This window comes from Strix uralensis, chromosome 2 (genome assembly GCF_047716275.1).
Source record: "Strix uralensis isolate ZFMK-TIS-50842 chromosome 2, bStrUra1, whole genome shotgun sequence".
Lineage (NCBI taxonomy): Eukaryota > Metazoa > Chordata > Aves > Strigiformes > Strigidae > Strix > Strix uralensis.
In genome coordinates this window covers 91,702,458-91,730,287 of record NC_133973.1, presented here as the reverse complement: position 1 = coordinate 91,730,287, position 27,830 = coordinate 91,702,458, and the positions used below count along the sequence as shown (strand labels likewise).

The 27,830-nt window shown below is 39.4% G+C and overlaps 1 protein-coding gene across 2 annotated transcripts in view; it reads right to left on the bottom strand.

The window, feature by feature from the left end:
- Positions 1 to 27,830, bottom strand: part of TBC1D4 (TBC1 domain family member 4) — a 111,257-nt gene that overhangs the window by 14,165 nt on the left and 69,262 nt on the right. For both annotated transcript variants that reach the window (XM_074859504.1, XM_074859503.1), the window contains exons 4-13: positions 27,198 to 27,302; positions 24,501 to 24,633; positions 22,523 to 22,614; positions 21,618 to 21,728; positions 20,511 to 20,630; positions 16,746 to 16,820; positions 15,560 to 15,786; positions 13,578 to 13,727; positions 4,396 to 4,556; positions 3,280 to 3,489 (exon numbers count right to left, since the gene is read on the bottom strand). In XM_074859504.1, the coding sequence (XP_074715605.1) occupies positions 3,280 to 3,489; positions 4,396 to 4,556; positions 13,578 to 13,727; positions 15,560 to 15,786; positions 16,746 to 16,820; positions 20,511 to 20,630; positions 21,618 to 21,728; positions 22,523 to 22,614; positions 24,501 to 24,633; positions 27,198 to 27,302 (1,384 nt within the window). The remainder of the gene's footprint in view (positions 1 to 3,279; positions 3,490 to 4,395; positions 4,557 to 13,577; positions 13,728 to 15,559; positions 15,787 to 16,745; positions 16,821 to 20,510; positions 20,631 to 21,617; positions 21,729 to 22,522; positions 22,615 to 24,500; positions 24,634 to 27,197; positions 27,303 to 27,830) is intronic.

Here is a 27,830-nt window from a genome sequence, read left to right as displayed (position 1 = left end):
TCTCTTATACTGAACATTACAATTGTTTTGGTATGGAAAGTCCCAAACATATGAATGTTTATATCAGAGATTTAGGCAAGCAAGCTAGGCAAGTCTTCTAAATTGAAGTGTATCACACTGGTTCCAGTTTTTACATGTCCCTTAAGAGAGTGATAAGAGCTCTTGGCACTGCTACCTGGCATTATCAGGCTGACTAGAAGTAACTAGAATGAACCAACATGAACCTTATCCAGAAAAGTACACCTGTGCTGAAGCACAGAACTCATGTTGCTGTAAGCTTAAAAGGTTTCCTGCATAGCACTAACTGGCACAAGCTATTTATTCCTGAGGACTCACTATTTCTGAAATAAAGCTGCACTATTACTCTGGAATTTCATAGAGGAGCAGCTTTCATTTCCATTACTGAGAAATTAACTGTGGTTATTTTATTATACATGATATGCATGCAGAAAAACAGTCAAATTCCTCATACTACTACTGTAAAAAACTGCAATCAAGACCTGAATGTGTCTTAATTTACAGAGATACGTTTAATTATCATTGGACTGAATTGCACATTTCACAACACAAGCTCTGAAAGCTACAACTGAATTTATCCCAAATTTGCCTTGATCCATGTGCAGTACTTGACTCCTTCATCTTACAGATGTAACCCATTCCCCACCATCATCCCTAGGTGAAAGCAAAATCTCACTCATGTTTTTATACAACCTGCAAAACAAGACAATTGGTTCCTTTGCCTAATCATCACTTTGGATATAGCCAATATTGGATGAATCCGTAGGTTCATTGCCCAGCCCACTCCAAAAATGTAGATGACAGATTATTTCTAAAAGCTGTATGTTACACATCTGAGACCGCATCTATTCAAGACTAGAGGGGGCCTTGTAGAAGCAACTATTATGCAAGGTACACTTCCATAAAAATGGGAATGCGATCTCACCAAAAGACTTTGCAGTCCAGTTGGGACAATTTTAAATGCTACTCTATTGATGTATGATTTCATCTGAGAATGCTCACTCTCATAAGCAGTACGCAGCAGATTCAAAACAGTAACATATTTCAGTGTGACAACGAACCCCAGGATTAAGTGCACAGGTTATCATTCACCGAATGGTACTTTGGCTCTGCAGTTAACCCTAGTGAAAGTCAGCAAGCTTGCCTGTTGACTGTACTTGCCCTATCTGCTGTGCGACCCTTGGTTACTTGCAACCATCCTTGTTAATGTTCTTCCTGATCACTGCTAGGTGGCCTGCTGCTTTTTCTAGTTCTGATATTTTTAGGTGATCTACTGGAAAAAGGAGCTTTTAGCTGCTCAGAAAAAAAATAAGCAAGTTTGTGCAATTCGCAGAACTTACCTTCTGTAAAACAAAGAGCTAATAGTATTCAAGTCTCCTCGACAGCAAAAGGAACAGGAAAAGAGGTTCTATTAATATTTTGTAAATAAAAATCAACAAAACATTAACAGAAAACCACTGAAAAAAATTCCACATCAATTCCAGTCTTAAACCAGTCATATACAGCTGAATAAATTCACAGGTAGGAACCTGACTTCAAGCAGAGAAATGGCTGCATTTCTGTTATTACATTTCCCATTCCTGGGATCTACATTTAATTGTAGGCTAGAATGTCAACCACTGCCCAAAACAGCGCTTGTTTGGAATGCATCAGTTCTGCATACGTCCTGTCCATAAAACAGCCCATGTTAGAGCAGCCCACAGGAAGGAAGCCTAGAGACAGGCATTAAGACAGTTTACTTTTCACCTTTGAAAATAATATGATGAATTCCAGCTAGCTAGAGCACTAGTTTCACTAGCAGTACTTATGAACCTACATACAAGAACGGAGACATGTTCCTTAGAGCACAAAGCAAAATGTGGGCTGGCGGATGAGTGCCAGTTCGGAGTCTCCACTGCTTACACTCCTCTTTTCACCACAAATGATCAGACAGAACATATCTGTTTTCTACATATCTGTCACAGAATGGAAATAACTTTTAACGGAGTCTTAAGGAACTGGACTGATTTAACAGTTTTCAGTACCTCCAGCCATACAGGGCAGGTACAGAAAAGAGTTTGTCCCTCAGCAGCTCATACTACCAGCGTGAATAACATGAAAACAGTCACTACAGCAGACGTCCAGCTTCCCCACCCCACAACAGCAGACTAACCGTTTGCTAAAACAATAAACGAAGATTTGGGCTGAAGTTAAAACAGACTTCTCTGTAGATGTTCCCTATGAATCTAGGAGTTTCCACAGAAGTGTGTGTCAACAGGGAGACAAACTGTAGAGAAAGTGCACAGAGAAATATACTACATGTGTAGGAAATACGTTCAAGGATGTATGCTTGTAGGGACATGGAAAGGCTTCTGTCCTGCTGTTTTTCTTTCCTCTCCCTGCCTTCTCAGTAAGCACCACTAAAGAAGGAAAAAGAGTTAACTGACCTTAACAAGATCATCATATTTTGTTTGAAGAATCAGGCTACCATATAATGAGGTTATACACCATACAGGAGAGGATGAGGGCAGCAATTGCAGAGAGGACATTTGAAATTTTTGACTTGCACCAAACACTATTAAGTCTATTATACTGAAGAACTTCTCTATGCTAGGATAGACATTGCATCCTATCTTTTATTGGTTTGAGTCTTGACCAGTCATAATGAAATATCTTAGCCAGAAGCTCAGGCAGCTACCAAGTCAACATGGCCAACTTCAGATCCCTCAGTAAAGCACTCAATTTTCAGTGTACAGTGCTCATCTTCTGAAAAATGAACTTTCTGACATAACTCAAGAGCCAGTTGCTCAAAAATCACATTTGGATTCAAATATTTATCAATTACCACTGTGATGTGGTCAATGAAGGGCAGAAAGCCTGGACAGAAATGCCATGTGCTGCAAAGTACTGAAACGAGATACAGAGGGTAAGGTTTACCATACCTAAGAGTTCACATGGCATCTGTTCTCCTGACTCCACATTAGAATTCCTAGACATAGTCAGCTAGAACACAGACTGTAGCAACTTTTGTCTAACATGCACTAAAAAAGGAAAAATTATCACCTTCTTCTTTAACTACGGTGACTCATTAAGAGTTGGCAGGTAGATAGAGAACCTGGTACACTCTGAGACAGGACTGGGTGAACACATTTTTTTCTAGCACTGTTAATCAAAAAGTTACAGAACCACATCTCTCTCTGAGGTGCCCAACACCAGTACAATTTTCAACTCCAGGCAGCAGAATTTGTAATAGTTTTTAGAGATATTTTCTAAAGAGCTAACCTTCCAGCTTCTGGTTTTCTTTTTCCATTCGAAGTAACAGAATTTGTTGATGGATGGCTTTTCTCCACAGACTCTGTAGTTCTTCTGAGTTTTTCCTCTCTTCAGTTTTATCTGGACCATCTTCATTTTGCAATACTAGAACAAGAGGGTCCTCCTCCAGGGGTGGAGCAAGAGGGGATAATGGTAACAATTCACCTCCATCATGACCATCTGCAAAGAACCAGAAAGCTATTGCAGGAAACTCAGATTTTTTGACATATCACAAAAATCTAAGTCACAGCAGAACAAAAATAGTTGTCCTCCACATTCAGCAGTGAGGTGCCAATTCCAAAGACAGAGAAAATGCAGTTCAACAGCAAAGAATTGTTTTTAAATAAAGTGTTTTATTTAAATTAAATAAAGCTAAATAAAGGGTCACCCAGTATTTCAACTCTTTCCCCTGCTAGCTCCTTCTAGAGTTACAAAGAGGCATTTATTCATAAAGTCTCCTTTACAGCTGAGCTTGTTTACTGCTGTGATTTACCACACGCTCTACACTAAAAGCAACTTTTTTCATCTGCTAAACTGCACTATAGGCAGTGCTATAGCACTTTATGGTCACTAAATATAAAGCTTGTCATTTAAATATCATTGTGAATTCTGCCAACGGGACTTTATCAACATAGCAGGATTTCAGATATTTCAGACCTTTCTAACTTAAAGGACCTAAAGCTATAAGAATTATTAACACACTCAACAGGTGCTATGTGCAGTACAAGGACAAGGCAGAAAATTTAATATTTTCTGCCATAACTGCTATCATGTAAGCAGGCTAGAGTAAAAATTTGCTAACTGTTACAGGATATCTTCGTCAGCAAGAGGTAGTTCTTCATTTCCTTGCTACCAGTGCAGCCATGGCAGATTGCAATCAATTTGATTTTGATGACAAAACTCTGTTCAAAGCAACAAAGACTTAAAGCCAATTGAGCACAACTGATCTCTAGCGAGGTTCGGGCAAGAATATTGCATCAAGCTGACTCCCTTCTCCCTTTCATATTTTCACATGTTGCAGTTTACTATAGTAAGAACTATTCAGTAACAACTGCTTGTTTATTTTCTTTAAAAGCACACACAGACCTGGATGCTGCATCTTGGAAGGAGATTTATTCATAGGTGAAGCTACCTGCAGGAATATTCTCCGCCGCCAGGAGATGCGGCGAGGTGTAAGCGTGGCCCCCACAGCATTTAGAGATTCACTGCTGCAGATGTTTGATGTTCTTTTCTTTCCCTCCCCATCACTGAAGGAAAGAAAAAGCAGATGGGGTGATCAAAGTCAGTCATCTTTGGAGGAAAAAAAAAAAAAATCTTTATTAAGTCTGTCTAATATACAACCAAACCTGCAGGAGCATTTGCTGGGAAGTTTTAGAGGCGTGCTGTGTGTAAGCTTCACCTTGAACACAGAAGTGCCCTATTGTTTTCTTGTAACACAGTGCTGTTAAGTTTGCACTACCACCAGGAAGAATTCACGGCATTCATACAGTGCTCAGCTGGAAGCTCAGAATAAAAGCTGAACCTTCTGAAAAGCTAAGATTAAAAGCACAGTAATATTTAGCCTCTAAAATTGACAGCAATGGGTTTTTCTTTGCCAAACAGGGGTGATTTGATGCAATACCCCTAAAAACACAGATGTTGCTTTTGCAGAGCACAACTCTCCATTTAGTGCCATTTTAAATGGCATGATGAGCTCACAGGTGATTACTTCACTGGAGACAATGTTCTGGCCTTATCATGCAACCTCCTTCCTATGCTTCAAGAAGTGGACACTTCACTTGCATAAATGGGGCCAAATGCCCTCATGTTTCATCAGCATCTCCAGCTGAAGGAACAGAGCCTTTGCAGAGGGCAGGCTCAGTTCCTACCACAATGACCTGAAAGGAGCTGATCTCCTCCCCAGTTGCCATGTAGAAATATTTACACAGTAATTTTAATAGTAACTTATGTTGCTGAAAGAGGCAAGGAGAGGATAGAGGGAGGCTTTGCTGGGAGGTCATTTTAGGAGGACACCAAGCACACCTCTCTACTGACTACTGCCAGAGGAAAGGACCTTTAGCTTCCATAAGTACTTGAGCCACTTTCAGAAATATTTCAGCATTTTGCATTTCTAGTAGTAAAGTAGGTGCACAGATCTCGTATAGCAATGGGTACACTGATTATCTGCCACAAATCCTTCCATGCAATGCCAACAGTGTGACACACAACTACAGGCTTATTGAGAAGACAGCATCAAATACAGGGAGCTGTGTCTGCAGCTTCTTCTTCATCACGGAGAAAACTGCTATATCACCGCAGCCATAACTACACTCAAACCTTAATCCTGTGAAGAATTTCCATGCTACAGTGCAAAGTCCCTAAAACGAGTTAGATGAAAGGAAAACCCAGCATGTTAACATGTTCACTATGTTTTTAGTGGTAAGTCAGCTGCAGATGATCACAGTTTGCCAGCTGCGGTCCGTCTCCCCACATTTGGCTTGCACAAAAGGAGAGCTCTACAAGGGAGCCAGACTATGAAGTTTCAGCTACACCAGTCTACCTGCTACACCATTTCAATCAGCAATTTTTGTATCAAATACTCTGTGCTGAATGATAATCCACCAAGCTAGAACTGGCCTTTTTGGTGACCAAAGTTGTCGCTACGCTTATGATCTACAACAGCTCCTCGACATCTTTAAGCCTCAGTGAGCAAACTAGACTCACTATCATACGCAGGTATCAGACCCTGCTTCCATATCCTCATAGGGAAATAACCGTGTCTTCAAGTTCACCTACCCAGCATTAGGCACCATCCCTGCTCTCCTCTAAGACAGCATCATTGGCTGGGAGCCCTGGATAACAGTCCAAATTATTCTCCACTCCTGATTTAGTTTCTACAGTGCCTCAGTTCCTTATGCGGCAAACTATTAGTAAGTGGTCTCAGTAAAGCCCCATGTTGTACTAACCAAGACAGCAACAGAAAACTCTGTGACAGTCTTCTTTGGCTAACTCTTACACAGTCTTTGGTGATGGGGTAACCACTGCTTGTGCTAGCTAAACATAGACTACAAAACTAATTTTTAATCTAGAGGTGCTGTAGAGGTAGAAAAACCAAAGGTATTTCAGTCCAACAACTCTTGGAAACAAGGAACTGAGTTTGGATATATCAATCATTATAACTCATGTTTCTATAAATAACTGTAAAGAAACTACTTCTTGCTATTTCAACTCTTACATATCACATGTCAGAACACAAAAACTGAGTCATTCCAGGGAACATAACAAGGGAATGAAAACTTCCTTTCTACTGCTATGTACAAAAATCTACATTCAGCTACTTGTGCCCCTAAATGTGCAGACAGTCCTAGGCATAGTGTCCAATTTACAGTAGTAGAATTTACAGGAAAGTCAGAATAAGAGGGTGGCTATTTTAGGGTATGAAACAAAACTGTTTACATAATTTGAGTCATGGAGTTTACAGTGGGAAGGATTAGTCACATGTGTTACCTCGTGAAGTGTGCAAACCATACAATTCTGAGGAACTGTATTTCTGTTGTTAAACCCTCCCTTCAAAATTCCCTTGGCAGTTCAAGCAACTAATATTAATCACCTTCTCTTTCAAAGAGCTGTCTGATGAGTGATTAGAACAAAACTTTTCAAAGTCTCATGTGCACACCTTGCCATATTCAATGGAAGGCAAAGGCACCTGTGAAAACACCAAGATTTAGGACAGGAAGGCTAGAAAGGGAGCAAAGAGTTTCCTCATTTCAAGACAGGCAGACGAGTCCTAGCTTAATATCAGATCTGAAGGTGTGAAACAATATCCTACAGAGTAAAAGCAGGAAGAAATCTGAGTAAAATGGTAGCGTCTCCTATCCTGTGTTGAAATGGTTCAGAAGGCTGGCGCAAAAGACAGATGAGTTAACTATATATTCCCCACCTTGAAACAGGAGTTGCACAATACTTATTCCCTAGACTTTACCATCTCTCATACCTAAACTTAACTGGCTGACTTCGCTCTTGGTCAATTTGCAAGATTACTTCAGGTTTTAAGATAGCCATGGATTTTACAGCCGGGCAGGCAGGTGCTCTGCTCAGACAGGCCAGCAACACCTCATACAGTTCCTCTAAACAGGGTGAGGTAAAGAAAAAAAGTATATCTGACTATTAGCTATCAGCTCCCTGCAAAATGAAGAGGTTTATTAATGTAAGCAGAGAGACTAAGAGTAAAAGCAGCTCTAAAACAACAATGACTTAAATGGAGTTCAGTCACTGCTACTGAAAAGCAGAGCAGAGCTTTCACAGCCTCCCAACCTGGGGAAACAGAGACTCACAACTTTCCTGCCAGGACACTGATACTGAACCTCAAACACTCATGCGAAAAAATTTTTGAGAATTCTTAAGAAAAGACCCTGTTCTGACAGGCTTAAACATCTACATGGGAAACATGTTGCAAGGTCAACTAGCAGAAATAGTTCAATCATTAATTCCAGTTTTTAATGAAGTTTTCCAGTTTAAGAAAAAGTTGCTACCTCAAACTCAAGAAATTTATAACTGCTCTATAAACTATGGATTATAGAGCACAGACACTGAAGCAAGGCAGAAGATGAATATTTCTTGGGTTATACAGTGACATACCCACCAAGAAGAAAATAACACAAATATTTTTTACAAGTTCCTGTCCTGCTGCAACCTACCAACAACTGAGCAAGATGAAACGCACCAGAGTCAATGCACAGCAAATTCAGAGGTGGCAGTATGTAAAATCTTAATGAACTACAGAAGAGATATTTAAGAACTGAACTGCAAACTAGGACATGATTGTAAGAACTGATTTTTTTTTTACACTTTATTTTTATTTATTTAAGAAAATGACAACTAGATTATGGTACAGCTTCTACATCACCATATTTCAGCTTGGTAAAACAGACATATGAAAAGACAAAGCCAAATAGTCCAACAGAGAAATTCCACAAAATGGAGTATTTCCAATTTATTTCACTTACAGTTCATGTTTTAATCACTTAACATACCTCCCGTGCAGCTCTGGAAAAATGGTAACAACGTAATACTCTATATTTAAGACAAATGGATCATGGTTCAGTTTGAAGAATAATGGTTCTCCATAGGGCTACTTAACCTATGCTGCTGACCCAACACAGAAACCAAAATGCATTCATCAGCTTGTATGCAATAAAAAGTGAAAAGCTATAAATTCAACATGATGCCTCAAATATTTCAGCCTGTACTTTCATCTTTAAGCTGTTACAAGTGATAACCCAAGTACTCACAAGTACAGAGTACTGATCATCTAAGCTTTTTATCTCAGGTAATTCCAACTCAGTTTCACTGAAGCATCTTCCCATTCACTGTTCTATCAGATAATGCATAGTATGAAGATGAGACAGCTAGTTTAGGAAAGAAAAAAAGAAAAAAAAAAAAGGAGAAAACCCAAACTTGTTCAGATTACAGATGCTTATTGCTTGGTTTCTATTACCTAAATCTCTTGCCAAAACTGATCTTTAAAATGCTCCCAAACACTGGTATTCAAAAAACCACACAGCTACCCCATTTCTTGTGAACACTTTATACAATACTTACCTGAATTATTTTGCACTTGAGTCCATGCAAGCCAACTGACTCGAGAATAAACACTGTTGCAGCTCATGCCAAAGTTTGCATTTTTCCCCAGTTAGCTTTCATTTCAACTTCTTCTCTTGATTGCTCTAAGTAGCAATTGAAACAACTCCACCTACTTTGCAATTTGGAGGATGAGATGGTACAAAATCCCCCAGATCAAGTATGGAAAGACAGCTAGTATTGCAACTCCCAGGACTTAAGCTGGCAGAAGCCTAATACATGAAGTATTCCTCCCCTCTGAGAGGAAGAAAAACTAGTTCCGATCAGTTTACACCTCTCTTACACTCAGGAGTGAGTGTTTTTCACTCCTGTCATATATTTTTATTCTGAATAATTACTTTCTGCTATTTTGTTTAAAGAACATTCTTAAGTATTTTACTTTCTTCATAAGAAATTAAGATGGTTTAAAAAAGCAATCTGTTCAAATTCAAGTGGCAATAAATCAGCTTAAATTATCCTTGCATAACAAAGCAATGAACAGAGACAGTGGGAGCTAGTCAAACCTATGCTGAAGGTTGTCCCATTTTTAAAAGTGCTGCTTTTATTTTTATATTAAAAAAACACAGATTCTTCCAATAGCCTAGCTTTCAGGAATAGCTGTTGAATAAAAGCCAGACATTCCAGAAGTTACAGAAATGCAAGTTTAAAAACAGATTATGCTCGCAAATTCCTGTTTGTTTACCTCTATGTTGGCAGGATATATTTTTTAAAATCCTTACGTGTGCTTGTGTTCAATATTAAATGCTGCACAACACACATGTCAAAAATCAAGATTATGCAGACCATTTCCACCCTAGACTTCTCTCTAAACAAATGAATCGACAATGCAGTAAAAACATTCTGAAGGGACCTACTAATATTGTGTCAATGCCCAACTTTACTATACTGTTCATTCCTTAAAGCAGAAAACATATCAGTGTTTTTGCTCTTCCACATAAAACATCACAGTAGTGACCATCAGAATTTAACCCAAAAAGCTCAGCCTCCCCACAAACATTAGGTAAAAAGATATGTCTTTCACCATTGTGAAATTATTTGGAGAATAATTATTTTTCTCCTGGCTTTAGGTATCTCCAACACAGTCATTTAAATCCTAGCAAGTCAACTGAGACTTCCTTTTTAATGGAGGCCAAGGCACCTTTAGGGCATTGATTCATGCTTTCTAAGTGAACATGTTCCCAGTGACAGGCACAACTGGTTGTATTAGTGCTCAGAAAGGAAGGTAGATAAATAGGCAGGATCGGTTCTGTAAATGTCAGAATATTAAACACAACCACATTAGGATGAGAGCAACTGTGCTGCAGAAACACCAACTTCTCTCCATTGATTAGATGAGATGAAAATGTCTACAATCAGGTGAGAGCCACCGTACCCTGTAACTCCAACCCTCTAGTATCAGTTTCTGAATCTGTGACCGTATGCCAAATGTGATGTAAACATGGATATCAGAACCATCTTCTATACAGTAGCCAATACATAAAGACACATATATAATAAGCAATTTTCTTTTTAACACCCAGCTATCCAGGTGACCCTGGCTTGGTGTTATTTGCATAGGCCCATCTCACTGCTACAAATCAAACATCTTTCTAAAACGAATTCCAACTGAAACTGGCTCTGCTCCTGCACATCAAAAGTTCACCAGAAGACCAAGAAAAGCTGCGTGCTGCATCATGTGTGATCTCAAAGCTACATGATATGCAAAGTCAGACTATAAAGAATTTTTCTGTAGTGGTGTGGCTAGGAAACACTTCATGAATGCATAACAACCATGATTATTCCTAGAGAGGAAAATGCACTTAACTTTTAATTAGGGTTTCTAACAGTTAAAGAGCTTATAGTCTTCATATTTAAAGGACCAGCACACCGTGCTCAATTCCAACCTAACATACACTCACACGGGAACGCTAAGAACACCTCACACATTGAGCCTACAGGGATAGAAGATGGTCCTCTCTGTGAAAAATAGCCAAAGGAAAAAAAACCCAAACTAACAAACCAACCCAGAGAAAAACCACAGCGTAAAAAATTTCAACTTACTCTCATTCATAAACCTGATGGCACAACTTGCATTTGCAAGCTAAATCAGGGAAAGTTTAAAGAGTTTCAGCCACCACCAGTTGGAGAACACATTTCATTCTCCATTAGCCAGTTCAAGTGACAGTTGGATTACCTCAGTCACTCTTATCACATCAACATTATTCATTTGGCACTTCTTTCTGACTAGATTTGCTGTATTTACTTCATGAACACAATTAGACGCCAACACTTCACCTTTGCTACTACAGTTCAGACCTAGTTTCTCCCAGCAAGATCTATGTCTAATGAGATCCCATTTTCACACAGAGTTTTTGCACAAATTCAAGATTAAATGGTATCAAAGACCTGTATACTATAAAACCAAAGTAGAAAAAGAGTGGTCTTCTGGGAAGTACTAATCTGAAGATTTCCCCACCTTACAGTTCAAAACTCCATCATAATGAAACACAGTATTTTGACTAGTATGCGCATAACCAATTCCAGAAAGAGTAATATCTTAGACATCTCAGCTTGGAATCAGCTGGCACTGAAGTACTGTTTTAGTACAATACTCAATACCTATATTCCCCAAATCCAGAAAGCTAGGTTTAATGGGATCCAGCTGCCTGTACAAACTGACCTGGGCATTGGTTCAGCTTGGACCAAGTCTGCTAACTGAAGGGAACACAGAAACAAAGTTGGAATGGAACCCAAATAACAGGTAATCTGTAAGAGACAGGTTATTTTTTTGCCATTTCATTGCACACCCTGGTATGCACTGATTAGTTTCTTTAATTTCAAATTTAATAATTCACCTACTACTCAGTCTAGTGTTACTGCAGTGTAGTAGGAAATGGAAAAAATCTAGGCATCCAATTCACTTATATAGTAACTATTACTGGACACAAGGTTTAGAACAGGCAATATTAAAAGTCTACTTCTACACTGGATGAGACGCCAATCTCTCCTCTCAAATTTCAAAAACATACAGTGCTTATTCCTAATTCATTTGTGCTTGGATAAAAAGGTGGGAACACCTTACGGTGACTTGCTCTTCTAAACTCTGAAATATTTCTAAGACTGCTTCTGGAAAGACCTCTGAAAATTAAGTAATGATTAGTTTACATTATCCCTCTACCAGCAAGTGAATTTATCATTTACTTCTTGACTGGGGGGGGGGGGGGGGGGGCGGGGGGCAGCGCACAGCAGGGGTCCTGCCACTAAGACTATGCAGTCACCTTCCTGTAAGGATGTTTCACCTTATTCTGCTGAAAGGACCTAAACCGTAGAAATTTCACACTAGGTGTTTTGTAATTGTGTCTACATTAGTTTTTGGCTGCATGCTGTACAGCAATTACAGACTAGAGACCAGAAAGAGACACTTTAAATGTCAATGAAATCAAGGCAGGATGTACTGTACTTCAGGAGATGATATGTACTTCGTATTTATTCTAACCTATATATTATTAGAGGTGACTAACTGAAACGTACCTTAAAGCCACCTTCAGGTCAGCTGCCTCTCACGTTAGTTTGCATATTGACGTAATTTCTTACAGTCTACCCTAAAATGGAGATGACAAACTAATCTGTGTTTAATGAAACTGCACTCCACAAGGTCAAAAAGTTTTTTTAGGCACCCCTACAAACTTACACACCCATCTCATACAACTGAAATCCCCATGTATTAGAGTCCTAACGCATCCAGAATCCAGATCTCATCAACACTTGTTTTTGGTAAGAATGCAATCTACTGTTATTTTTCCAGGGAAAAACAGTTACAAAAGCACCTTCTACAACTCCACACTTGGGAACAATTAGGGGAGAGCCACACTCAGAGATGAAGAGTACCAGAAACACAAGTATAGTTCAGTGAACAAGGACGAAGAAAAAAGGAATTGTCATTGACAGAAGAGAAATAAAAAGGCTAGCATCGGCAACAAAAAATAAATAATGAAGTTCAAAACTACAGCTCCATCTTATCACTCCAGGCCTACTTCAGAAAAATAGCCCATATGCAGTTTCCTCAAGCACCCTCCTGAAGGAGAGCCTATGCTTGGAAGTGTGACTTCCATTCAGATACTCAGTCTTTCACACTGATATCAGAAAGCCTTTCTCTATTTTCGCTTCTTCCCCACTCCTCTTCAACTGGAAGTTATTTGCCAATTCTCTAGAAACATCTCACAGCCAGTATCACCCAGCTAACCTGGCGCTTCCCCTTCCTCATGCACAGGCACCCCACATTAGTACTGTACACTCTTCACATCGCTTTTATTATCACATGCCAGTGATCACAGCAACACATGCTGGTTTGCATTCAGCAGAGAAAGCATTAAATTGGTGTGACTCTCCTAAAAACCACTGCATTTCAAGTGACAAACCAATGCAACAGATTTGCAACACTGCAACAGAAACAGGTCACAGCTACTAGATGTCAGCAGACAAGCCTCTATTTTTAACAGGCTTTTTTGGCCAAAAGCCTGTTTGCCCATTTGCATCAAGTACTTAAGAAGTCTGTTAGAAATGCAGGAGCAAAAGGCAGAGTGGGAGAGATCCCATGTGCTGCATTGCACTGGGAATTCTGTTGTTAATATGGTGGCACTGAAGAACTAGGCAGGAGACAACGCTCTCACCTCTTGGAGAGGTCACTTTCTGATTGCTGGAGCAACCTTCCTGAGCCCTGGTAAAAGCTTTTCAGGAAAGAAGGGGCAGAGACAGAGGAGGGGAGACCAGGTGACGCAGATTCACTCTCACTGAAAGCGCGCCGAACCCCAACAACAGGACTGTGCAGGCAACAAGAGAACATAGCAGATGGGTCAGCATGGATTCGGGTACAACAACAAAACATCCGGATTAAAGATACAGGCCAAGTACCTCATCTTGGCTCACAATAACTTTGTTTCCCAGAAGATAAAATGTACCAAGTGCACTACTGGACAGTTTCCCCGATGAGAGCTATTTTGCTGTTACAGCTGATTTCTTTTAAGAAACATTTCAGTGACATTGCAGAACAGGCAGACCAACTTATTCCTTTAGACATATTTTATTCTCAAAGCAAACTCAGAAAAAGAATCTCTGAAACATTCAGAAAATATCCTTAGAAACCTGCTTCCAATAACATGAACCACCTTGTTTCTTCTCTTCAGTTTTCTCTTGCTTTTGTAAATAATGTGTATTGCTAGAACACATTAGAAAGTAGACATTATTTAAATGCACTATTTTTAGATACATTTTTGTGACGTGTTTAAATCAAGGAAGATAATCCTACTACACAGTTAATCATTAATTAATAACAGTAACAAGTGTTGGGGGGACATAAAAATTAATTCAGTTTCTTTTACTTAACATTTTTGATTAATCCTCAATAGGAAAGGAGAGAAGGAAAAATCCCAGCCTAGAACCAAGTTGCTACAAACTGTTTTGACTGAAAATCTGCTGATGATGCCACTTAATCAGCGACTTCTTAAAAGTTATTACAAAGAAGTGAAGTCAGCAAGTCCTTCAGTTTGAACTGTCAGGGTTTCCTGTTTGCATACAATATGGTCAGTGGAAAAAAAAAAAAACAACGAAAGTTTATCTCCACAGAAAACACATTATTTATCTCTTCAGAAACACAGTGTAACAAAGCTACTTCAAGGCTAATTTCTTACCCTTCACCTCCTTCAATTTTCTTAAACAGAATAAACTTTTTTGCCTTTCACTACAAGCTGGTGAGACATTCACACTGATATTTTAACCTAGACATCAAACAAGTGAGAAGTTATTATTTAAAGGCATTTTTAGAAAGTGCCCACAAAAATTATAGCCAGGCACTGAAAAAAATCAGCTCATCTGGGCCTGAATCTTGTAAAACTTTTGGAGTTTGCACCGTCACTTACTGCAGATAGACAGGATGGAAGCATAGAAAGAAATTACAACCAAAGAGGCCCACAACGAACTGTGGGGACCTCTTCTGACTGAGTGAAGGAACTCCTGAAGGAACAGTGTTCCACATGTTAATAGCTGGAGAATCTCCAAAAAGGAAGGGGAAAGAAGTTACAGAGGGAAGGTCCGGAGAAAGGCAAACAGGGAAATTGCATGCCTCACAGTTCAGTGGAGGTCTTTAATACTTAAGTCCTTTTGCAAGATTCCTCACCAGTTTTAATTCTGGACATACACTCTAGGAGGTTTGGCTAATACAGCAACAGACACTTGAAGCTGTCAGTGCCTTTTTCACCCTGGCATAAAATCGTCAGGCTACCATCATTGCAGCTATAAGTGGTGAGGACCTCTTATCCAAAGGGCCTGACTACCAACACTGCCAAAAAAGGCTCAGTTCAGAGGCAACAAATAAATAAATAAATAAATAAATAAATAAACTGGTGCCGGCATTCAGCTCTACAATCAATTAACTGGATTGACGCCTCTCCTGAACCACTATTCAGGGATTAGGGAATTACTGCGAAGTACCGGACTACGTACTGGACTACCCGGAGGCAGAGAAGACAGGCTGCAAATAAATAAATAAAATCCACAGCAGTACAGAAACAGCTTCCGTAAGAAGGAACACGGGTGAGGCTCGCATACCGAAATCGCAGGAGACAGCAGGCGCGTGGCGCAGCGTGCCCTGACTCACCTTGCCGTCTCGACACAGCTCTGCCGCAGCAGCGGGGACCGGACGCTCTGGGACCTCCCGTTCTGGAAGGTTATCCTCCGCCTGGCGCTGGAGGGGGGGTGGCTGAAGGTGTGCGCACGCCTCCTGAACTGTGGTGAGTCCGAGTCTTCCTCGGGAAACGGCTGCCAGGCCGAGGACACGGGGGACGCCGGAGGAGTAGCGGGTGGGGAATTGCCTGGCGAAGCGTCCTGAAAGGAAGTGTTGGTGGAGTGAGGCCTGCCGCTCTGTGCCCTACGAGAGCTCTCGCCTAGCCCCACGCGTTGTGTACTGCATCAGGGCACCAAAGCCTCTCCCCCTTCTTGGTCATGGTCTATTGTATGCTAATTATCACCAAAACCAGACATCCTTTGATAATTCACTCCAAACCAGCAGCGTTCTTCTTTAAAAAAAAAAAAAAAAAAAAAAAAAAGAGGAGGGAGGAATAAAAATATATATACAATGCAAACAACATACTAATTACTCTAGGCATCCTTTCACAGGGATCGACATTCCAGCTACCGGACTTCTGGCTCTTTCAAGAAAACACAGGAATTGAAAAGACTAGGGAAACTGCTTTTAGCTAGTTTCCCCGACATATCGCGAGCATACTTCCTGTACCGTCATAGTGATATCCTGGAAGAGAGACTGTTATTACACAGCCAGTTTATGTGTAACTGTAGCAGGAAAACCATAACAGAATCTTCACCTCCTGGGAAAACCAGCAACCAATCCTCACGTGAGGTGAAACATTAAAAACAGGAAATAAAAAGAAAGTGAACAGAGTTCCGCCCGCTTTCCCCCATACAGCATCCCCGACAGCTAGTTTTAGGTCAAAAATTTTTACTTCCCTAAAGCAACTATTACTTACAGAAAGGATTCCTCACCTTCAGAGCATTTTCTTTTGTTGAGATATGACCTTTTTTAATTACTTCAGTGAAACAAGGCAGAAGCTGACCAGAAATTCCCTGCTTTTTGTAAAAGCAAGGGAAGTTTAGCTTCAAGTCGACATATATGCCAGTTTTCTTACACCCTCCACCTCCCAGTGGAAACTCTTATTTGAGTTTTGTAAATTGATGTGCTACTTCCTTCAAATGGAAGCAGAGTGCCATATTTACACTTCATTAACACCCGTTCCTAAAAATGTGCCAATTTTAACTAAGCTCCTTACTTTGTCAGAAGCAAGGCTGTTGCAGCGCTCAAAGCTGTCCATGCTTCCCAGGCGGCCTCGCATTCTGTTGGCTCCCTGCAAGAAAAAAGGTAATTAATTTAATCTGGTCTTTTTCCTCTTTTACTGAAGGTTAGGCAAAGATGGCAACAGCTGTGCAGATGAACACAGGACAGTTCAGGCACGTGACATAAACAACACGTTTGATATAAGATGACAGATCATGGGGCAAGCAGTGACATCTTTAGCTGGCAAAACTGTATCTTCTCCCTCCTTGCTCCCAGGAGTTTTAAATCTGCAGCTCTGTTTTCTTCCTGATCCATCTGAGACAAAACAGCCGAGTTGGCTTAAACAGCCGAGTTCAAAAAGCTCCAGACTTCAGTACTGTGCGTGCATTTGACATACTACAATCTCAACAGAGAGTTTACTCCATATCTAGACATTTCAGCCAAATTAAGTCCACCTGGGCAGAAGTAGTGAAAGCACTAAAACTGTAAAAAAACACTCTCTGGCTGCAAATCCAGCCGAACAGCACCAGATACAAACAAGACTTTTTAATTATAATGCAGATAACCCTGAGGAAAATTTTCTAGCAATTAGCATTAGCAGATCTTTGCTGAATTTGTTACCAGTCATCTGGTTTCACGGGAAGAGGCCATGGAGCTGCAATACTTTTGACTACCTTCCACTCCTAACTTTAACTCCCATAAAACATTGGTGATATATGATGTTGGACACTTCCAATGCTGAAGTAAGTTGCTTTCAGTACTTTATCAGGGGAAAAAAAAAATCTAGGTTTTAGGAAAACTATAGATAGAGCTCCTCTTGGTATGCTTGCAACTCCAGGGGAAGTTTTGTCAACATCAGCAGTATTTATTTAGCCTACTTTTTCCTGGTGAGGTTTTTTTTCAAGACTTAGAGTGCCCTTTAAGTACATTATCCCATTTAAACTCATTACAAATGAATACTCTGCCTGAAGCATCTCTTCACTGATCCTCACAATAAAACAAGAGCAAACGATAACTTGGAAGTTTTTCACTAGCTTTAAAAACACACACTTTTGATACTGTAAGAAGGGCTTTTTGGTGCAGAAAAAAAAACAACAGAAGAGGTTAGTGCAGCATGGGCTGGAAGAAATCTGTTCATGAGGTCAAACAGAGGTTATATTTATTTTTCTAAGGTACCTCATTAGGAAGCCACAGCCTGTTTTCAGTTCAAACCTGACAAAAATAAGATCAGTCCAGCAAAACAAACAAGTGAAAAAGTGACATTCCTCTGAGACTACGTGAAGCCAGAGCACAGAACCCAGCATGCTTCCCTATGAAAAGTGAGTAGCTACTCCTTCAAGTAGCTTAAAATGTCGCTTGATGCTATTTATCTAGCTAAGAAGCCATCGACTTAAAGTGTTCCTAGATACCTGGTTACTACATGCTTATTTCTAATTTTGCTAAGACTGAGGCTGCTTAAGTCTCCCTCCCAAATATACTGACTCTTACTTTTTACTTAAATCTTTTTATCTACAAAACGATGCTGAATGCCAACTTTAGAAAAAACTCTGAAGTTCTTTCCTGGTCTCTTTGTTATTAAATGTACTTCAAAATAAAGGTGATGCATACTTTAAAATAAAGTCATGCATAATTAGCATCCCATTACATCAATACCATGTGATTTGCAGCTGGCTTAAGGAGGGGAAAACCCACCACACCATTAAGTATTTGATGCATAAATACCTTTAGGAATTCCCTATGCTTGTTGTAATAGCCTGATGAAGAACTGTCAAAACAGTCATTGTACAACACATGTATGCACATAACACACAGTATGCAATGCACAGAGATACCTGCTGTATATACCTGTTTTAACCAAATAGTGGTTGAGCTGCAGTGTAAATTATTTTTCTTGGTCTTACACTGTGTAACCTTTAAATAGATCTGCAAGGATGAACCCCTATGTGTATCATGATTCACTACAACATACAGCTGTTCCTGATCTATTGCAGTTTCAAGTTAAAGATCATAGAATCATAGAATCATTCAGGTTGGAAAACACCCTTTGGATCATCGAGTCCAACCATCAGCCCTACTCTACAAAGTTCTCCCCTACACCATATCCCCCAACATCTCATCCAAACGACCCTTAAACACATCCAGGGATGGTGACTCCACCACCTCCCTGGGCAGCCTATTCCACTGTCTAACCACAAGATGAGACAACCTTCCTCAGAACAGCGAGTCCGCTTCATAAATAGAAAACTTAAAATGACCCTAACCCAGATTCGGATGTCCACTTCTCTTGAACTCAGTCATGGACTGTGTAGGTCCTTATACTATAACATGCAGCATGTCACAGTGGTTCTGGTGAAAAGGAAAACACAGTATCAAAACAGCAATATATAAGCAACTTCCCTTCAGAGACTCTTCAACTTAAGCAGTGCACTTCGTCTAAATGACTTCTCCTTGACATGACTGGAGTGCTAGTATGTCCATATATGGCAGGGCTGCTCTACTGGGTTATTCCCAGTGATGCACGCCTGTTCCACAACCACCACAGGCTTAGTGACCCACCATCAGAACTAGGTCACTTTCCAGTCACATGTTCTTTAGATGTGGAAAAGAAATTAGACTCAGCAAAGGCATGACTGTAGCTGTCACCATCTGATGATATTTCAGACTGCTGAAATTACCCAGATCTTCTACCCATCATCACTCTCTTTTATGCCCTACTGTGTAAAACTTACTACACAGTACAGGTCAGATTTGACCATGAGAGTTTTAATGTTAGCTTCAGCCCTGGGTCAAATTCACACCTAACCTTAAATTCTAAGGATTCTCCCTGGCAAATAATATTTTGCCTCCTTTATAGGAAACATCGGTGGCATCCTACATTTGTAGGTTACTTTATGATGTGCCCTTGTAAGCTGCAGGACAAGTGCAACTTAGGCCTTGATTTAGCAAAGTACTTTTAAAATTACTAGCAGAAGGAACTGAATTTCACTGCTCCAAAGTGCATTTAGACCTTGCCATCCAGTACTCATAGCTCATGACACCTTCTCTATAATGACACACTGGATCCCAGGGACCCAGCCTTCTTCAGTTACTCCTCTATGTGTCTCTTCTCTGCTTTCACGACTCCCTACTGAACAGGGGACACTAAGCAAAACTTGCAATTCAGACTTCTTCTTCAAAAGGCAATTTAATGTAAGAGAGTTCCAGTAATTATATGCAACTCCACATCGTAACACTGAAATGAAGAACAACTCACTTCTCAAGTCTATTGCTAATTTTTCCTGCAAAAGGACAACTTTGTTACTCATTTCTAAAGATTCTTAGTGACCAATATGAGCAATTTTAGCTATGAGAGGTAAGGCATTACTTCTCCGAACAGAAAGTTTTCCAGTTTATGCAGGTGCATTTATTCACACTTTCAGAAGAGAACATATCTCTTTATGGGATCATGAAACCATCCTGATTAAATTTTTTTTATTCTGAAGCAACACATCCGATAATGCTCAGCTAACTCACTTGCCACCTACAATGAATGTTCATTATTCAGAAAGTTGCCTTTTTTACCTCTGTATGTGTGGCCTTACCATAAACTCTTTAGCACAGTTAAGTCACAATCAAACCAGCTGTAACCTTCAGATTTCACAACAGGGATATCGCTTCATTAAGTATTTATCAGACTGAGGCCAAAACCAAAAAAAATCTGATAGGTCTTTACTGTCAAGGATATCTGGGAGAGCTGCTGACAATGAGTTGTTAATCTTACCCTTGAGAAGATATTTTCCAGAGAGCTAGTCAAGGATTTCTTGGCCTTGTTTTTCAGAACATCAAGTTTAAACCTGCCACCACTGGCGGTGCTTTCTGGAATCGCATTGTTAGAAACAGTCTGTTGAAATGAGCAAGGACACAATTCAGCTTTGGCAATTCTTTTTCTAATTGCAGACCTCGAAATACTAGAGCTGAACCAAGTCACATAATCAACAACATACCCTTGGCCTTTATTAAAAAAATACCACAAACAAAAAAACAAAACAAAAAACCTCATACCCCCCACAAAAAACCACTGTTAAAGACACATTCCATTATGTCCTGGTTTAACCAGGATAGGGTTAAGTTTCCCCAGCAGTTGGGGGGGGAAGCTCTAGCCGGGTTATTCAGATACCATGCGGACGTCACATCCTGGCAGGTCACATTTTCCTGGCGCGGAGCGCGGTGCACTCGTGGTTTTGTACATCGTGCTTCAAACTGCTGTATTTGGTAGCTATTTTGCCCTGTTCATTGCTATCACTATTACTGTTATTGTTATTGTTGTTGTTTGTTGTGTTGCTATTGCATTGTTGTATTAAACCTTTCCTTATTTCAGTCTTGGGGCTTTGTATTTCACTCCCTTTGTGGGGGAGGGGCAGCGGCCGCATGGTCTCAGACCCCGGCAGGGGCTAAACCACCACACATCCCTAAAGACTATCTTGTACAAGTATATCAATTTAACAATACTGTTACCCATTTCCTTTGCTAGATAAGTTCGCGGTCTAAACTGAAACTAATGCCCTCTTCATCCCTGTTCTCCCTAGAAATAACTGTTTGGGAGCGGGGATCAGGGAGGAAAGAAAAGGACAGAAGAGGTATCCTCACACTGTAAGGAAATCTATACCTAGAAATAAGTGGTTTTCTTTCTTCTCTCCCTTCCTGCCTCCCAAACCTAAAAAACCCAAGCATGCCACTATAAATCAAACCACTTCTTTTTCACAGTCCTCTATTAATTACCCAGCTTCAGCTACCCCTGATGAACTCTAGCAGTGGCCCTGCTAGTATTCAAGATTGCATTTTAATAGGGTGGGAGGAAGGAGATAAATAATACAAAAATAAGCTTTACCAATGGTGCTTCACCAATGTGAATGTGCGTTTTCTGCTTAGTTTCACAGAGTTGGCGTAGATGTAAGATCACAAGTTCATTTTCTTCCTGGTCATTGTCAGGCTTCATTTTCTGTCAGTAACAGCAAAGAAAAGGAAAAAAGTTGCCTTTCAAGTCACAATTTGCTTATTTTCCCTTCTATACACTTGTATTCTTTGAAATTAATATACTGGTACTCCAGATGCCAAAGTGAACGATTAGTATGTCAAATTGCACTACTGTTCGTGTGCCTTCATACTCCTGAGCAAAGCAGACCAAAACCTTCCACATGGAAAATGTTACAGGCTGTGGAGAGGAGGGAGCCTTACACCCACGCATTTTGTCTTCTAAGATTGCCTGCCATTGTATAGCCTTATAAATGGAATAAGGAACCCAGGAAAACCAAACAGCCACTCCCTTCTCCAGGAAGCTAGAGAGGAGCTTAGCCCTTGGAAGTCTAAATCATTGTATACTTCATCCACTTGAGTACACTTGCTTATACCAGAATCTTGCTTCAGAATAAGTCAAAAAAGACAAATTCTGAAAATGACAGACATGTTCCCGATACCTGCATGTCTCACCTGCTCTCAACTCGCTCCCACATCACTTTCAAGTAGGAAAATGTGTTTACAGATGAAGAACTAAACTCAGAAAAAAAATACTCTGGGTATGAACACAGATTGTCTCAGAAGATTTGGGAATCAAAACTTTTCCAATAACAGCATATCACACATGAGATTAGGTTGAAGTATGCTATTTCAGTATGATTGGTGAAGAAATAGTAGATTCTAGATCAACTACATAACAAAACAAACATAATCAAAATCATCTAGTCCATTTTATCATGGTCTTTTCCAAATCTGAAAGAACAGCTTCTAATGTATTACCTGAACACGTTCAAAAATGTCTGCTTGCTCATTATCAGTTAGTGATGACAGATGTCTCTGAATTACAAGTTTGGCTCTTGGTGGATAGAGTCCTGAGAAAAGAAATGAACATTAAAGCTTCTAGATTCTCAAATGGTATCTCAAAAAACTTTAAAAAAAATGATAGTAGAAGACGTAAGCCTGCATTTGAGTTTATACAAGTTTAACGTACGACAGTTGTGTATCTGCAGTATACATGATACAAAATACTCCAGATTTTGCTAAACCACATGGTTTTGTCTCCTTTCTTTAGCAGTAAAAACAGAACTAGAAGCAGCTAAGTGGCTGGCTCCTGTGTAAAAGGTTGTGCTCCCTACCCCACTGATGTCTTCTGTCCTAGTACCAAGAGATCACTGACAGCTGGAAGCCTGACAACTGTATGGGAGAGGAAGAAGAAAGGAATAGAAAAGAGATGTAACTGGAGAGATATTCAATGACAGGATACTCAGAAGTTTTCAGATGCTTTTAACTGAAAAATTTAGATGCATTTCTACACAAGGAATGGGTAGGGTACAGGTCATACCAGAGAACCGAAGACACTTAAAAGCAGGAACAGCATAAAAGCTGTAAGATTAAAGAATTTCTGATGTTCGATAAAGTGCACATTTGCTCACAGAGCTTGTTCTAGGAAGCTACAAAAACTGTGGGGGAAAACAAAACCCCCGAATCAGATGAAGATATATGGTTTTTCCATTCATGGTAGATATCATTCATAGAAAATTGCAATTAGAACAGATAAAGATTTTTCCAAAGTCATAAAGCTCTAGGTTTGATTATGATAAACTTCTAGACTCTAAACAGAGCAGACAGATGAAAACCAAGGGACACTAAAATACGTCTTTCAGTCACAAAGTTCAAAGTTCATGAAAATACTATTATGGTACTCAAGTTGTTGTCCTAGAAGAGATTTTATTCCGATACTGGATACTTATCCCAGTCTTGTAAGTAACTGTGTTCAAGATACTTACACTGCCTTATACGGCAGCCTCTATAGTTTTTCATTTACAGAAGACTTTCCCAGTTAAGCTTTATCACTTCTGAACATCTGTTGTTAAAGCCAAAAAATACCAGTCACAACCTAACAGAATTTCATGCCACTAAGGTTTTATATTTTGCTTTTCAGCCACCAGAGGGAGGTAAGTAGCAATACTGACTTTTAATGAATGGGAGAACTGGCAATTACCAGCACCATCATCACCAGACTAGAAGATACAAGACTACTGTAACATACTTGCTTTTTTTGCATATAACACTTCACAAGGAGACATAGCGGACTGACTATAAAAATAAGATCCTGCTACTAACTTTTTTTTTTTTTTTTAAATTCTATCTTGTAAGATTTTTTGCACATGTTCTGGCATACATTGCTTCCAGAGAAGCTACAAATGTTTGTTTATTCATATATGAAGCCAGGTAGTTGCCTTGACTTTCTTTACTAGATATTAATCTCCTAACTTAATAATTTGTTTCCCCATAATAGAACTAGGTTTTGAAGTGCATAAGAGAATAAACACAAAGAAGGAAAAAATAACCCCACACAGGAAAGAACAAACACACAAGATAGCAAGACCCTTTTTTGATCACAACTGTCTTTTTATGACCTATTTTGAAAGCATGCATCTTCAGAAAAAAAAAAAAACAAACAAACAAACAGAAGGAGAACCGGTGGGTTTTTCTGCTCTGCTTAACATTTAAGAGAGGTATGATGATGAAAGAGTGTGTATTTATAATGGAAGCTACACTATATTCAGTTCCAATACCATTGCTGTTATCACCTCCACTTGATTACAGAGTGTGAAAAGTGATGGTAAGAATTGCTTATTGCGATATTTTTCCCTCTGTTCTTACATTGTTTAAGTTGAAAGCGCATGGTTAACATAACTCAAATTATTCTAGAATAATCAGAAAAACACAATTAGAAAATGAACTTGGCTGCTACCTTCAATTCTTTCACAAAGTTTGTGCAATGAATGCATAGGACAGGCCTCACACAATTTAATCTGTGTCTTGGCGTTTTGCAGAGCTGCAGCAGTGCTAAAAGCTTGTTTCAGGGTAAGCATTACCTCATCAACCTATAGGGGAAAGAGGAAAAAGTATATAAACAAAAATGCATGCCATGTACATCAAATTAGATCTATAAATCATGTCATAGACAGGTTTATAATCAAAAAAAACAAACCCTATTTGCTGTCTTCTAAAGACATCAGGGATGCATTCCCAGGTTTCTGCTTTTTCTGTGGATGTTCACCATTTTCAGGTGTAATTTTGAGTATCTAACTGCAGCTACTCAAGCTTACTGGGCAGTAGCCACTGCTTTAAGAAGCTGCAAGTGGGAATTTTCAGCTTGAATATATGCTAAATAAAAAGCATTAATTTATTTTTCTTTAGCTTTGAGTTTCTCCTGTAAACTGCACATGCTCCCTCTCAACGATTTTCCTCCCACCACTGTACCATTTTAGCACAAAACCCCACAGACCAATCCTGCTGGCAGACAGGAGCTTCCCACAGCAGTTCACTTTTCTCCAGGCTACTAGACTGGCTACCAGCCTCATTACAACCACCAACTTCTCTTTAGGTACTGCCAGCCTGCTTTTCAGTCTGCCCTGATCTTTCCTCTGCCATTACCACAAATACAGCAGTACTATGCTCCCACAGACCAGCACTGAAAAAGCTCAACTTCTGTGTAAGAAAGGTTGAGGTGACAGTGTTTCTCCACAGTCATTCAAATACACTCCCAGACCTTATATACAAAGCGCTTGGGAGTTCCCCTGTCTGTATTTTAGGGGAATACAATGCTTATGAAAAGCTGTTCACTCAAGTCTTACATTAGCATGGAAAGTAGGAGACAACAGGTTGACAACAATCTTAGGAAAGAAGTTAGCATCCTACTTCAGAATCAGGTCCTTGTTCTTACCTGTTGCTTTTTTTTATAAGCAGGAAAAAAGCTGAAATATTTGAGACCAAAATCATGCAGACTAACATTGAAAACAGACAGACTTTTTTGAGGGTCTGTCACTTGGGGGGGGGGGGCACCTGAATGTGGAAACTTCAATTAGTTTGTGTCCTGATTATGTTTAGGTTTGGTTGGTTTCTTGTTTATTTAAAAAAAAGAAACAAAAACCAACATTATTTTAAGCACTACCAGTAATTTCTTAGTGCTCTCTCTTCTTAGCAATAAAGCAGGGTATTGAACAGTGAATATCTGTCTTGCAATACAGACTGATAATTTTTTAAAGTTGGCAACAATGCCCCTCAAATGGAAGATGCACAGAACAGTGCTAAGCATATGGATTATGACTACACTAAAATCATAAGAATTGTAGCACAAACTGCAGCTAGGTTTAGAGCAAAGATACACAAGCCTATCAACATAGACTGTCTACCAACATAGCCTGCCTGCCATCACAGAATCCAGAAAGCATTGAGTTTTACAGCTCTGCCCTGCCACAGTGAAACTGCCACTGGGGTCCAAGCGATTGCACCTCAAAGTAGCTCAGGAATGTTAATTTCATATTGCAATGTGGGCACACCCACATATATCAGTACTAGAATATGTAAAGAGGTTCATAAATACATGGATTCTTTGCACAACACATTTTAAGTCTTTAAATTATGTGTGGTCAGATATATCAATAGGTCAGATATAATATTTTCTGTTAATACAAAGATAAAGCTGATTTTATAACAAGGTCTTATTTTGAAAAAAAGTGCAGCCTCAGCTACCACTGTAAATCTAGGGCTGTTAGCTGTTTCAAGTTTTATTGATGTAAATCTATTCACTCTCAAACTAGTCAATGGACTAACAAATTACATTTTTAGCTAGCTAGAAGAGCGATTTTTAAGTTTGGCTGAAAAAGAGTTAGCAGCTATTAGCACAGCCATCAGGAACAAACATGTTTCTGAAAAGAAACTAAGTGCTTTTAAAGTGTCAGAGCTTTAAAATAAAAATGTAATATCCAAGATGATTTCCTGTATGTGTCTCACATTATTACTACCTGTATCAGTTAAATCACTGGCACCTGGATTCAGTTGATACATACTTTATCAAATGTCCAATGGATCTTTTTATAGTTAGATACATCCACACATATTACGGTTTTCTTCTTCTCTGATCAGAGGCTGCTATTTTCTTCTCCCGAGGAAACAAACAGACTACAGGGAAAATGCTAAGGCCATGTGCAGGCTAAAGACACATGCAGGACCAGTCAGTAGTTTAAACCATACTCTGAAAAGTAAGTTTGGGTTTTATCACCAGCTTTGTTATTGATTCAATACATGTAATGACATGTTTAACGGGAAACCAAGTGTCTCAATGACTAGAAATGCAAGAGTTACAACCAAATATGGAGCCCAAATATGCTCACAGTTTGCATGTATGAAGTCATCCATCTGGATTTTTTTCTATTTGTTATTGATATGTGCATCAGCAGAGCAGCAGGATATGGCTATATATGAACAGAATGTATGCATTTTCTATAGCATATTTTCATATTCACAACTAAGGTCTTTCTTACACCTGAGAAGACGTGACCACTGAGACTCAGCTGACAAAGCAGAGTAACAGAGACTCCCATGGTTCAGAAAATGCCTCAGACTTCATCCAATGGAAAGGTTAGGATCATTAATAAATACTCACCAGAGACTCACTTGCACACTGGAACACATAGCAAACGTACTGGCTTAACCCAGGTTCAACAGATTCCCGGCAAATAAAACCGAAGTGATCAACGTGTTTTATACCCTAAGAGCATTTAAAAACAGCATTAGTTGACTATTTTATGAACAGGTTTAGTTTCCAAAGCGATCCTAAAAATATTTACCAGACTCCAACACTTGCCAATACAAAAATTCAAGAACCTATAAATGCATACTCCTAATTAACTATTTTACAACTGCAAGAGTTATCTTTTAAAAGTTACATAAAGCTCTTTACACAATCAAAACAAAAGTTATACAGCAATAGACCTGGACCTGAATTTCTTCCGTTAGGAAAAACTGGATTTTCGGGAAGCAAACTTATTAGAGTCCTAGGTTGTATTTGGAATTGTCTCTACAGTGAAAACTTGATGTAATGAGCCCACACTAGAATATAGGGCTGGAGTAGCATCAAAGTAGCAACAGATCTCAGCTTTCCTGTAATACAAGTTAGGACTACACCAAAAAGAGCAGGGGATGACATGTGGAATTCCAACCAAATTCTTAAATAAATTCTTTGAGACCGATTTACATACCAGAAGTTTCAAGATTTACTACACATTACTACCGGCGT